At 51.8% G+C, this 15,000-nt stretch overlaps 1 protein-coding gene across 5 annotated transcripts in view; it reads right to left on the bottom strand.

Moving 5' to 3' along the window:
• LOC133542387 (A-kinase anchor protein 6-like) overlaps positions 1 to 15,000 on the bottom strand; it is a 151,833-nt gene that overhangs the window by 51,113 nt on the left and 85,720 nt on the right. For all 5 annotated transcript variants that reach the window (XM_061886443.1, XM_061886447.1, XM_061886446.1 and 2 more), the window contains 2 exons: positions 14,153 to 14,283; positions 9,072 to 9,192 (listed from right to left, as the gene is read on the bottom strand). In XM_061886443.1, the coding sequence (XP_061742427.1) occupies positions 9,072 to 9,192; positions 14,153 to 14,283 (252 nt within the window). The remainder of the gene's footprint in view (positions 1 to 9,071; positions 9,193 to 14,152; positions 14,284 to 15,000) is intronic.

The following is a 15,000-nucleotide window of genomic DNA, read 5'->3' as shown; positions in this document are numbered from 1 at the left end:
GTGTATAGTCGCACTTGAATGAGGCCTAGGAGTCAGAGTGTATAGTCGCACTTGAATGAGGCCTAGGAGTCAGAGTGTATAGTCGCACTTGAATGAGGCCTAGGAGTCAGACTGTATAGTCGCACTTGAATGCGGCCTAGGAGTCAGAGTGTATAGTCGCACTTGAATGAGGCCTAGGAGTCAGAGTGTATAGTCGCACTTGAATGAGGCCTAGGAGTCAGAGTGTATAGTCGCACTTGAATGAGGCCTAGGAGTCAGACTGTATAGTCGCACTTGAATGCGGCCTAGGAGTCAGAGTGTATAGTCACACTTGAATGAGGCCTAGGAGTCAGAGTGTATAGTCGCACTTGAATGAGGCCTAGGAGTCAGAGTGTATAGTCGCACTTGAATGAGGCCTAGGAGTCAGAGTATATAGTCGCACTTGAATGCGGCCTAGGAGTCAGAGTGTATAGTCGCACTTGAATGAGGCCTAGGAGTCAGAGTGTATAGTCGCACTTGAATGAGGCCTAGGAGTCAGAGTGTATAGTCGCACTTGAATGAGGCCTAGGAGTCAGAGTGTATAGTCGCACTTGAATGAGGCCTAGGAGTCAGAGTGTATAGTCGCACTTGAATGAGGCCTAGGAGTCAGAGTGTATAGTCGCACTTGAATGAGGCCTAGGAGTCAGAGTGTATAGTCGCACTTGAATGCGGCCTAGGAGTCAGAGTGTATAGTCGCACTTGAATGAGGCCTAGGAGTCAGAGTGTATAGTCGCACTTGAATGCGGCCTAGGAGTCAGAGTGTATAGTCGCACTTGAATGAGGCCTAGGAGTCAGAGTGTATAGTCGCACTTGAACGAGGCCTAGGAGTCAGAGTGTATAGTCGCACTTGAATGCGGCCTAGGAGTCAGAGTGTATAGTCGCACTTGAATGCGGCCTAGGAGTCAGAGTGTATAGTCGCACTTGAATGAGGCCTAGGAGTCAGACTGTATAGTCGCACTTGAATGCGGCCTAGGAGTCAGAGTGTATAGTCACACTTGAATGAGGCCTAGGAGTCAGAGTGTATAGTCGCACTTGAATGAGGCCTAGGAGTCAGAGTGTATAGTCGCACTTGAATGAGGCCTAGGAGTCAGAGTATATAGTCGCACTTGAATGCGGCCTAGGAGTCAGAGTGTATAGTCGCACTTGAATGAGGCCTAGGAGTCAGAGTGTATAGTCGCACTTGAATGCGGCCTAGGAGTCAGAGTGTATTGTCGCACTTGAATGAGGCCTAGGAGTCAGAGTGTATAGTCGCACTTGAATGAGGCCTAGGAGTCAGAGTGTATAGTCGCACTTGAATGAGGCCTAGGAGTCAGAGTGTATAGTCGCACTTGAATGAGGCCTAGGAGTCAAGAGTGTATAGTCGCACTTGAACGCGGCCTAGGAGTCAGAGTGTATAGTCGCACTTGAATGAGGCTTAGGAGTCAGAGTGTATAGTCGCACTTGAATGAGGCTTAGGAGTCAGAGTGTATAGTCACACTTGAATGAGGCCTAGGAGTCAGAGTGTATAGTCGCACTTGAATGAGCCCTAGGAGTCAAGAGTGTATAGTCGCACTTGAATGCGGCCTAGGAGTCAGAGTGTATAGTCGCACTTGAATGAGGCCTAGGAGTCAGAGTGTATAGTCGCACTTGAATGAGGCCTAGGAGTCAGAGTGTATAGTCGCACTTGAATGAGGCCTAGGAGTCAGAGTGTATAGTCGCACTTGAATGAGGCCTAGGAGTCAGACTGTATAGTCGCACTTGAAGGCGGCCTAGGAGTCAGAGTGTATAGTCGCACTTGAATGAGGCCTAGGAGTCAGAGTGTATAGTCGCACTTGAATGAGGCCTAGGAGTCAGAGTGTATAGTCGCACTTGAATGAGGCCTAGGAGTCAGACTGTATAGTCGCACTTGAATGCGGCCTAGGAGTCAGAGTGTATAGTCACACTTGAATGAGGCCTAGGAGTCAGAGTGTATAGTCGCACTTGAATGAGGCCTAGGAGTCAGAGTGTATAGTCGCACTTGAATGAGGCCTAGGAGTCAGAGTATATAGTCGCACTTGAATGCGGCCTAGGAGTCAGAGTGTATAGTCGCACTTGAATGAGGCCTAGGAGTCAGAGTGTATAGTCGCACTTGAATGCGGCCTAGGAGTCAGAGTGTATTGTCGCACTTGAATGAGGCCTAGGAGTCAGAGTGTATAGTCACACTTGAATGCGGCCTAGGAGTCAGAGTGTATAGTCACACTTGAATGCGGCCTAGGAGTCAGAGTGTATAGTCGCACTTGAATGAGGCCTAGGAGTCAGAGTGTATAGTCACACTTGAATGCGGCCTAGGAGTCAGAGTGTATAGTCACACTTGAATGAGGCCTAGGAGTCAGAGTGTATAGTCGCACTTGAATGAGGCCTAGGAGTCAGAGTGTATAGTCGCACTTGAATGAGGCCTAGGAGTCAGAGTGTATAGTCGCACTTGAATGAGGCCTAGGAGTCAGAGTGTATAGTCGCACTTGAATGAGGCCTAGGAGTCAGAGTGTATAGTCGCTGGGTTAGGAAACTATTCCCGCTGCATACACAACATAGTACGTTTATTAAAGTGTCAGAGACATATTGACACGACGGCTCAGCGATTTTGACGAGGGGGAGGGGCTTAGCTGCCGTGTTGACGGGACAACCTTGGCCCGACCTTGGCGGGGAGGGGGGGGCGGGGGGGGGGGGGATACACTTTTCATTCGCCGTATGAGCGCAACGCTCTTTTTCGGCGCCAGGTTGGAGTCAGACGGCGTTCCTGGGAAGCCGCGAGTCTCCAGAGAGACCGGGATGAGAGCGCGGCGAGGCGGAGGGGGATGGGGGTGGGGGGGTCCGTTGTGGGTGGGGGGGGGGATGGAGAGATGCTGCTGAGTCGTGTCTCTTTGTTCTAAAGCAGATATATCCCCGACTTTATCAAGACTGACAGAACAAACGCTCAGGAAACTGTCTCCCACAGGACGCCTAATCCACATACACACTTACTTACACACACACACACTTACTTACACACACACACTATAAGAATCTTTAACAATGAGAAGGTAAAGGTTTGACGATTCACGAAAACTACACACAACTTTGAACCCTTGTGTGTGTGTGTGTATGTATGTGTGTGTGTGTCAATCATTGGTACTTTAAACGTGTTAATTTTTCCCAGGTCCCCAGAATGTAATAACTACATGAAAGTGTGTGTGTGTGTGTGTGTGTGTGTGTGTGTGCAGGTGGCATAACACAGGAAGAGAAGCTGACCTATGGCAGTCAGGCTGAGCATTTATAGGCGGTGCACTTGAAGGGCTGCCATATAGTGGGTGGGCAGGGGGAGGAGCCACCCGCTGTCACTCAGGGGGTTTGAAAAATTGACAGCCAAAGTGTTGCAACGCCGTTAAATAGTTTGGAAAGAAGGAAGGACTCGCAGTCATACAGCAGATATGAACATCGCTGTATGTATACTTTTGACCCAGCAGATTTATCCCAACGGAGCTATGTTGTCCAGGGGCTTAATGCCCCCTCGTAGGGTCTCCCGAGGCAAACAGTTCCTAGGTGAGGGATCAGACAAAGAGCAGCTCGAAGACCTCTATGATGAACACAAACGAAGGACCCAGATTTCCCTCGCCCAGACGTGGTTCACCGGGGCCCCCCTCTGGAGCCAGGCCCGGAGGTGGGGAACGATGGCGAGCGCCTGGTGGCCGGGCCTGTTCCCATGGTGGCCCGGCCGGGCACAGCTCAAAGAGGCAACGTGGGTCCCTCCCTCCAATGGGCTCACCACCCATAGCAGGGGCCATAAAGGTCGGGTGCACTTGGCGGTCCGATCCTCGGCTACATAAGCTTGCTCTTGGGACGTGGTACGTCACCTCGCTGGAGGGGGAAGGAGCCTGAGCTAGTGCGCAAGGTGGAGAAGTTCCGGCTGGATATAGTCGGACTCACTTCGACGCACAGCAAGGGCTCTGGAACCAGTTCTCTCGAGAGCGACTGGACTCTCTTCCACTCTGGCGTTGCCGGCAGTGAGAGGCGACGGGTTGGGGTGGCAACTTTTGTTGCCCCCGCGGCTCAAAGCCGCACGTTGGAGATCAACCCAGTGGACGAGAGGGTGGCCTCCTTCCGCCTTCGGGTGGGCGGGAGGGGGTCGTGGGGTGCGGGTCCTGACTGTTGTTTGTGCTTACGCACCAAACTGTAGTTGAGAGTACCCACCCTTTTTGGATTCACTCGAGGGAGTACTGGACAGTGCTCCTCCGGGTGATTACCTCGTTCTACTGGGGGACTTCAAAGCTCATGTTGGCAACGACAGTGAGACCTGGAGAGGCGTGATTAGGAATTAATGGCCGCCCGGATTTGACCCCGAGTGGTGTTTTGTTATTGGACTTTTGTGCTTGTCACAGATTGTCCATAACAAACACCATGTTCAAACATAAGGTGTCCATATATATGTGCACTTGGCACCAGGACACCCTCGGCCTCACTTCCATGATCGACTTTGTAGTTGTGTCATCGGATTTGCGGCCCCATGTTTTGGACACTCGGGTGAAGAGAGGGGCGGAGCTTTCTACCGATCACCACCTGGTGGTGAGTTGGCTGCGATGGTGGAGGAGGATGCCGGACAGACCTGGCAAGTCCAAACGCATTGTGAGGGTCTGCTGGGAACGTCTGGCAGAGTCTCCTGTCAGAGAGAGTTTTAATTCCCGCCTCCGGAAAATCTTTGAACATGTCAGGAGGGAGGTCCTGGACATTGAATCCGAGCAGACCATGTTCTGCACCTCTATTGTCGAGGTGGCTGATTGGAGCTGTGGCCGCAAGGTGGTTGGTGCCTGTCATGGCGGTAATCCCAGAACCCAACTGAGGGATGCCGTCAAGCTGAAGAAGGAGTCCTATTGGGTTCTTTTGGCTAATCGGACTCCGGAGGCAGTGGACAGGTACCGACAGGCCAGGCGGTGTGCGGCTTCAGCGGTCGCGGAGGCAAAAACTTGGACATGGGAGGAGTTCGGGGAAGCCTTGGTAAACGACTTCCAGACGGCTTCAAAGCGATTCTGGACCACCACCAGCCGCTTAGGGAAGCGGAAGCAGTGTTGTGTCAACACCATGTACGGTGAGGATGGTGTTCTGCTGACCTCGACTGCGGATGTTGTGGATCGGTGGAGGGAATATTTCGAAGACTTCCTCAACCCTACCAACACGTCTTCCTGCGAGGAAACAGTGCCTGGGGTATCTGTGGTGGGCTCTCTATTTCTGGGGCATAGGTTGCCAAGGTAGTTAAAAAGCTCCTCGTTGGCAAGGCCCCGGGGGTGGATGAGACCCGTTCCTTAAGGCTTTGGATGCTCTCTCACACACGTATACTCTCTTGGTTGACAAAACTCTGCAAAATCGCGTGGACATCGGGGGCAGAACCGGGGAGGTGGTTCCTCTCTTTAAGAAGGGGGACCGGAGGGTGTGTTCCAACTACCGTGGGATCACACTCCTCAGCCTTCTCGGTAAGGTCTATTCAGGTGTACTGGAGAGGAGGCTATTCCAGGTAGTCGAACCTTGGATTCAGGGGGAACAGTGTGGTTTTCGTCCTGGTCGTGGAACTGTGGACCAGCTCTATACTCTCGGCAGGGTTCTTGAGGGTGCATGGGAGTTTGCCCAACCAGTCTACTTGTGCTTTGTGGACTTGGAGAAGGCATTGGACCGTGTACCTCGGGAAGTCCTGTGGGGAGTGCTCAGAGAGTATGGGGTATCGGACTGTCTTATTGTGGCGGTCCTCTCCCTGTATGATCAGTGTCAGAGCTTGGTCCGCATTGCCGGCAGTAAGTGGGATCCGTTTCCAGTGAGGGTTGGACTCCGGCCAGGCTTCCCTTTATCACCCATTTTGTTCACAACTTTTATGGGCAGAATTTCTAGGCGCAGTCAAGGAGTTGAGGGGATCTAGTTTGGTGGCTGCAGGATTAGGTCTCTGCTTTTTGCAGATGATGTGGTCCTGATGGCTTCATCTGCCCAGGATCTTCAGCTCTCACTGGATCGTTTCGCAGCCGAGTGTGAAGCGACCGGGATGGGAATCAGCACCTCCAAGTCCGAGTCCATGGTTCTCGCCCGGAAAATGGTGGAGTGCCATCTCCGGGTTGGGGAGGAGACCCTGCCCCAAGTGGAGGAGTTCAAGTACCTCGGAGTCTTGTTCACGAGTGAGGGAAGAGTGGATGGTGAGGTCGACAGGTGGATCGGTGTGGCGTCTTCAGTAATGCGGACGTTGTACCGATCCGTTGTGGTGAAGAAGGAGCTGAGCCGGAAGGCAAAGCTCTCAATTTACCGGTCGATCTACGTTCCCATCCTCACCTATGGTCATGAGCTTTGGGTCATGACCGAAAAGACGAGATTACGGGTACAAGCGGCCCAAATGAGTTTGGGTCTCTGCCTTAAAGATAGGGTGAGAAGCTCTGTCATCTGGGAGGAGCTTAAAGAAAAGCCGCTGCTCCTCCACATCGGGTGGCATCCTGACCAGATGCCACCCGAACAGCTCCCTAGGGAGGTGTTTCAGGCACGTCTGACCAAAAGGGAGACCACGGGGAAGACCCAGGACACATTGGGAAGACTATGTCTCCCGGCTGGCCAGGGAAGGGTTCGGGATCAACCGGGAGGGACTGGTCCAAGTTGCTGGGGAGATGGAAGTCTAGGCTTTTCTGCTTAGGCTGCTGCCCCCGCGACCTGACCTGGGTTAAGCGGAAGAAGATGGATGGATGGATATATAAACAAGTTTTAGTGATCAGAGGCAGTAGAACAACAAGTAAGAGCAGTAGAAAAGCGCTATACAAGTACAACCCATTTATTTATTTATTTAGACAGGAAGGAGTCTGAACAAAAGGAAACACAACACAAATCCCAAAACAACAATGACAAGTACACAACAAGTCTTTCCCAAAATGCACTTGGAGCTTTTCTCCACCTTTTGAGTCCATTAAACTCAGTCCAGATTTAGAGAACTAACTGCTCAAGAACCCAGTGTCTCTCTCTCTCTCACACACACACACACACACACACGCACACACACACACACACACACAAACACACATTCAGGGTTGATAAGTGCCTCCATCCAAGATCACAATAAACAGTAGAGTCACACTCTGCCAAAAAACAACACACACACACACACACACACTGAAAGAACTTGAAAAAGAACAACTTTTGTCAGTGCCTGATGTTACCATGGTTACAGGGTCGAGTCCCCCAAAATTTCAGGGCAACATGGGGAGGTTCTTCAACGGTCACCAGCAGGAAACACACACAAACAAACATACATACATACATACCTACACACACGTATACTCTCTCACACACAAAAACACACACACACACTCACTCACAGAGACAGACATACCTACACACACGTATACTCTCTCTCACACACAAACACACACTCACACATACCTACACACACACACACACACACAAACACATACCTACACTCATGTATACTCACACACACACAGACCCACACACATGTACACACGCATACACACACACAAACACAGACACACACGCACAGACATACTTACACACACACGTGTACTGACACACACAGACATACATACCTACACACATTCACACACACACACACACACAAACACACACACTCACTCACACAGACATACATACCTACACACACGTATACTCTCCCTCACACACTCACACACACACACACAGACACATACCTACACACACATACACCCTAACACATACCTACACTCATGTATACTCACACACACACAGACCCACACACATGTACACACGCATACACACACACAAACACAGACACACACGCACAGACATACTTACACACACACGTGTACTGACACACACACACACACGTGTACTGACACACACAGACATACATACCTACACACATTCACACACACACACACACAAACACACACACTCACTCACACAGACATACATACCTACACACACGTATACTCTCCCTCACACACTCACACACACACACACACAGACACATACCTACACACACATACACCCTAACACATACCTACACTCATGTATACTCACACACTCACACACACACACACAGACACACATACCTACACCAATGTACACAGGCATACACACACGGACACACACGCACAGACATACCTACACACACGTATACTGACACACACACACACATTCATACAAACACACACGTGTACTGACACACAGACATACATACCTACACACATTCACGCACCCTCACACACACACACACAAACAAACACACACACTCACTCACACAGACATACATACCTACACACACGTATACTCTCTCACACACAAACACACACACACACATACCTACACTCTCACACACACACACAAACACATACCTACACTCATGTATACTCACACACTCACATACACACACTCACAAACACACACACAAACAGACACACACACACATGCACAGACATACCTACACACGCGTATACTGACACACACACACACATTCATACCAACACACACGTGTACTGACACACTCAAACAGACAGACACACACACGCGCACACACACGCAAACACACACACACACACACACACACACACGTATACACACCCGCACACACACAAACACATGCACACACACAGACATACATACCTACACACACACACACGTACAGACATACACACACTCACGTATACACACACACATACAAACACACACACAGAGATAGGTAAACAATGCACAGGTGTAAAGGTGTGTCCCCTCGGAAGAGGTGGCACCGAAGGAAGGGAAGAAGTGAGACATTTTGAACGGTCACACTGCGCGGAGAGAGAAGTTGTGCAGCGCGAGACAGCGACCTTGACATCAATATTTCAGCAGGCCGGTTGACACGCCAGAAAAGGAGAAGAAGAAGAATGGCCGCTCATGTAAAATGCATCTCATGAATATTCATATGCAGATGAATATTAGAGCGGGAGAAATTAGCTTCATCCCCACACCTATCAATCATTCTCGGCCATCAATCACGTGTGGGTCGGCCCAGTGCACTCGGGCACAGTGTGCACTCGCCCAAGTGCGGGTGTGAAGGTCCCTCCCCCTACCTTGAAGAGGCGCTCCCTCTGCTCCTCTGACATCATCAGCTGCTGACTGTCCGTCACCATGGCGACCATGTCCATCAGCCACTCCCACAGCTCCTGGAACTCCGCCTCCAAGTCCTGTGCGCTGAAGAGCCGAGAAAAGACCGGTTGGCATTTTTGTGTCGGAATTCATTTCGGGTCCCCTTACTGGCACCCGGTACCCCCAACCCCTCCCCCCACCCCCCATCACTTGACACATCCCATCAAATATGGATGCTTCTGGAACATCGGCCCATTGCTCAAACACACACATTACTGTCGGCCGCTTTGTTAAGTGTGTGTGTGTGTGTGTGTGTTTGTGTGTGTGTGTGTGTGTGTGTGTGTATTATTTATACATTCACTGGTCTTCCAGGTCTCAGCGGGGCTCTCCCGCATCTTTCTCGGCATTAGCAACCAAATTGTTTGGAATTCTCCCATTGCCGTCGCCGACAGTTTGACAGCTCAGTCGGGCCCTCTGTGACACGCAAACACACACACACACACACACACACACACACACACAAAAAGGCGCACACACCCGCTCCGAGGGCATCAAAGTGCAAAATCAACTATGAATGCAATGACAAAAACAAGCGAGGTACAAAGAAAATAAAAAGTGTTGACACAAACGGGTTGACACCACTCTGTTGAGACCGAGGCATCAACACACACACACACACACACACACACACACACACACACACACACACAGGCAGGCGCACACACCCGCTCCGAGGGCATCAAAGTGCAAAATCAACTATGAATGCAATGACAAAAACAAGCGAGGTACAAAGAAAATAAAAAGTGTTGACACAAACGGGTTGACACCACTCTGTTGAGACCGAGGCATCAACACACACACACACACACACACACACACACACACACACACACACACAAGTTGTCACTTGCAGGAAGAGTGGTCGCACCCGAACCTCGTTGTTCTTCGGACCGGTGGGACACTAAAAGATCCGGGGTCGCTTCCCCTTCAAGGACCCTCGGAGTATGTGGAAAGGCATCAAGCGCATCAGTGACTACAACGGTTGGGGTGCACAATAACCCAAAGACCCCGTCCCTGCCAGGTGCCCCTGACCGGTTCTACTCACGCTTTGGTGATCCCCTAGCGACGACAACCCTTGACGCCTTCAGAGCAGCTCCAACATATGCGAAGAAGACCCGGCAAAGGATCGACCTGAAAGACGCAGGAACTGTGTCCACCAACTGACTGAGGTTTTTAAATATCATGGGAGCACGGTGGTACAGGGGTTAGTGCATGTGCCTCACAATACAAATGTCCTGAGTAGTCCGGGGTTCAAAACCGGGCTCCGGATCTCTCTGTGTAGAGTTTGCATGTTCCCCCTGTGACTGAGTGGGTTCCCTGCGGGTACTCCGGCTTCCTCCCACCTCCAAAGAGATGCCCCTGGGGTTGGCCCCTCCCACCTCCAAAGACATGCTCCTGGGGATAGGCCCCTCCCACCTCCAAAGACATGCTCCTGGGGATAGGCCCCTCCCACCTCCAAAGACATGCACCTGGGGATAGGCCCCTCCCACCTCCAAAGACATGGACCTGGGGATAGGCCCCTCCCACCTCGAAAGACATGCTCCTGGGGATTGGCCCCTCCCACCTCCAAAGACATGCTCCTGGGGATAGGCCCCTCCCACCTCCAAAGACATGCTCCTGGGGATAGGCCCCTCCCACCTCCAAAGACATGCTCCTGGGGATAGGCCCCTCCCACCTCCAAAGACATGCACCCGGGGATAGGCCCCTCCCACCTCCAAAGACATGCTCCTGGGGATAGGCCCCTCCCACCTCGAAAGACATGCACCTGGGGATAGGCCCCTCCCACCTCCAAAGACATGCTCCTGGGGATAGGCCCCTCCCACCTCCAAAGACATGCTCCTGGGGATAGGCCCCTCCCACCTCCAAAGACATGCCCCTGGGGATAGGCCCCTCCCACCTCCAAAGACATGGACCTGGGGATAGGCCCCTCCCACCTCCAAAGACATGGACCTGGGGATAGGCCCCTCCCACCTCCAAAGACATGCCCCTGGGGATAGGCCCCTCCCACCTCCAAAGACATGCCCCTGGGGATAGGCCCCTCCCACCTCCAAAGACATGCCCCTGGGGATAGGCCCCTCCCACCTCCAAAGACATGTGTGTGAATGTTGTCTCTCCATCTGTGTTGGCCCTGTGATTAGGTGGCGACTTGTCCAGGGTGCAACCCGCCTACCGCCCGAATGCAACTGAGATAGGCTCCTGCACCCCCCGCGACCCCAAAAGGGACAAGCGGTAGCAAATGGATGGATGGGTTCCAACCTACTTGAAGACAGCGTCCATCATTGCTGTCCCAAAGAGATCCAAAGAAACAGGTCTAATTGACTGTGGTCATGAAGTGCTTGAATAAGCCGGTCATGGGCCTGATTAAAACCTCTGTTGATGTCACTGTGGACCCTGGTCAGTACACCTATAGGAAGAACCGCTCCATCAATGACGCTCTCTCATCGGTGGTCCAGACAGCCCTCATTGAACCTGGAGAGCAGGAACTCCTAAGTCCACCTGCTCTTGCTGGGATTCACTTCGGTCTTCAACACAATCGTCCCACAGACCCTGGTGAGGAAGCTGAGTCCCTCACTTGCGATCTGGGTCCTGGACTGCCTGACTAACATACCACAGACTGTCAGGATCCACGACACCGGCTCCCCCCAGGGATGTGTTCTGAGCCCCCTTCTCTTCACACTACTGACCTATGACTGCAAGGCTAAACACCCTAGTTGTTGTACTGTGAAATTTTAGAGGAGTAGTCGAACATCTGAGTACAGAATGGAGGTAAAACGTCTGGTGGATTGGTGCCAAAGCAACAACCTTTGCATCAATGTAAAAAAATAAAAGTGGATGATGGCATAGGCGCCGATCTCGTGGGTGCTTTGGGGCCCGAGCACCCACAGACAATACCGAGCACCCACGGGGGATTGATGGCAAATTCTTTCTCACCACCAAGCACACACACCGAGCACCCACTGGCAGAAATGTAAATCAACGACTATGGATAATGTTGGACTTCGTTGCACACCGGAACAGCAAATGTGGAAGTGGTCTCAAGCTTCAGGTAGACACAGCACTTCCTGCCTGGTCAAGAAGGTACACCAGCATCTCCCCAAGAAGGTCTGGAGAGCCAGACGAGGGGGTTCCATCCTCGGGAGCTTCGACAGATGAGTGGTGGAGACTTCCTTAGCACCAGCGTAAGGGTGTGGCACCGCAGATGCACAGATGAAGGAAGGAAGGCACTGCAGGGGCTGGTGAAAGCTGCCGGAAGATGGTAGGGAGCAGCAGCCTTCCCACCGACACAGATATCTTCATCAGCAGATGCATCACCAAAGATCCCTCCCACCCTACACACCCGGTCTTTGACCCCGTCTCCCTCAGGCAGGAGGCTGCAGAGCATCTGGAGGACTGAGCATCAGCTTCTTTTTGGAAGCTGTAAGACCGCTGAACTCCGAAGGCCCTCTGTAGCCCATGGATCCATTTTCTACCGCTTATTCCCTTTGGGGCCGCGGGGGGGGGGCTGGTGTCTATCTCAGTTACAATCGGGCGGGAGGCGGGGTGCACCCTGGACAAGTCGCCCCCTCATCGCAGGGCCAATACAGATAGACAGACAACATTCACACACTAGGGCCAATTTAGTGTTGCCAATCAACCTATCCCCAGGTGCATGTCTTTGGAGGTGGGAGGGGCCTATCCCAGGTGCATGTCTTTGGAGGTGGGAGGGGCCTATCCCCAGGTGCATGTCTTTGGAGGTGGGAGGGGCCTATCCCCAGGTGCATGTCTTTGGAGGTGGGAGGGGCCTATCCCCAGGTGCATGTCTTTGGAGGTGAAAGGAAGCCGGAGTACCCGGAGGGAACCCACGCAGTCACGGAGAGGACGAGCAAACTGCACAGAAAGATCCCGAGCCTGGGATTGAACCTAGGACTACTCAAGACCTTCGTATTGTGAGGCAGACGCACTAACCCCTCTTCCACCGTGCTGCCCGCCCTCTGTAGCAATGGTTACTAACCACATCTAATCACCTCAGGTTAAATGTTCTCCTCGGGAACACTGGTATCCCAGATCAATATCCGATCGAGACCTCCTTTGCGATACTTTATACATCTTCAAAGCCAAAAAAGTCAGCATTGGCTTCTACGTTGCGGACGTCATTTGTGGATTACGTTGACGTGATCGTGGGTGTAGTCAGTGCCTTCAAGGGCGGGACGCCAGTGGGGGCAACGGAGAAACACAGCGTGTGCACAGAGTCTTAAACCAGATGATGACTTCAGAGTCCGCGCCCGCACTGTTTGGACGCCATGCACCTCTGCACCCATGCAAGAGTCGGGATGTTTTCCAGGAATTGTGAACAGATCCTCGCAACACTGGGCCGTGCAACATTGTGGCACCAACCGTTGACCTCAGTCCAGTCAATAAAAGGCACCCGCGTTGGTATCCTGTAGCGACATTTGGCTTCCCCACCTTGTCCGAATCTCTTCAAACGTGTCCCAACCGTTTGTGCTACGTTTAAGCTATTTTGTGCTGTAAAATTTGTCAGTCGGAATATTATAGTTTTTAAGTTATAACAACCAGCCCCAAAAAACGTAAACTACATAAAAACTGTAAAAAGTCGGACCAAAGACTGTTGCAGCACAAACCCGCACAAATGACTGGAACGAGTTTGCGGAGATTCCTACAGGTCTTTTGGTGTGACGACAGAGAAATGAACTTTCAATTTACGGCAACATCTGCAGTGGGAGTGTGTGAAGGAAGGAGAACGACGAGGGGTAGATGTCAGGAGGAACCTGAGGGATAAGGAGACGGAAGGGGAAGTGGGGGGCAGGAAGTGAAAAGGTTGATTGAGTCGTTTCGTCAGCCGCCACCTTTCAGTCGGCAGCGTCGTTGGATTTATGAGGCGATTGGCTGCCGCCCGGCGTCTTTAATGTCTTCTCCCCCCCGGGGACCAGGACAACCACAGCAGCAGCCACGGCGCCCCCTGCTGACACCCACCTGTCACCTCGCACGCTCATCAATTCACGTTTACCTGCTGTTGTGGACCGGCTGGCTGCAGCGCCTCCTGTCGGAGGAAGGGGTGTCGAGTGTGCTGCTCAGCTTGGCCGCCATCTGGTCCATGGCTGCCTTCTGGACGTCTCGCCGACTGGACATCAGCTCAGCCTGGGGGGGGGGAGACAGACGGTTTGTATGAGTTACCATGACCACAGCCACCAGTTCAAAAATAACACTTTAAGGTTATTCGGTGTAAAAAACACCATGAATAATATGGCAACATCTGCCAGTTTTTGGGGGGTTTTTAACATAAAATCTGTGGCGACTATTTCACAGGAAAAACCAGGTTTGAATCCCGTGCAGGGATTGAATTATTACTCCAGTTACAGTTGGGGGCTTGTCCGGGATGAGATTGAGGTCTAGGGGGGTAAATGTACCCTTGTTTACTTTGAAAAGCATCACTCCCTGACATCTTTCAAAGCCGTCCTGGTTACTGGGTAGATGGCCTGGGGTTTTGCCTCAATAGCTAGCATGCTTGGGTTCGAGTTCCGGGTGAAACAGAAAAAGTGGGGACCAGACCAGGCGGGTTACACGTACTTTCACTCAGTATTTTGAGGGCGCAGGCGTGTTCAAACCGAGAATACCTCGGTTTTCTTCAGGCATCTGTTCTAAATGGTCGAACCCGGGGCAACACTGTGGCGATTATCAAAAAAGAAAAAGAAAGTGGGGTGTACTAAAAAGGAGGTACTTCTTGACAAGTAGGCGATTTGGGCCCAAAACTCCAGTGTCAAGAGTTGCACACTTAGAGAGTTAAAGTAGGGATGGGTACCAAGTCCGGTACAGACCAAATCTCGCCGGTCGAACCAGGCACCGATTCACGTAAAA

The sequence above is a fragment of the Nerophis ophidion genome, linkage group LG24, assembly GCF_033978795.1.
Source record: "Nerophis ophidion isolate RoL-2023_Sa linkage group LG24, RoL_Noph_v1.0, whole genome shotgun sequence".
Taxonomy (NCBI): domain Eukaryota; kingdom Metazoa; phylum Chordata; class Actinopteri; order Syngnathiformes; family Syngnathidae; genus Nerophis; species Nerophis ophidion.
Note: the sequence above shows the minus strand (reverse complement) of the source record. Positions and strands in the feature narration are given on the sequence as shown.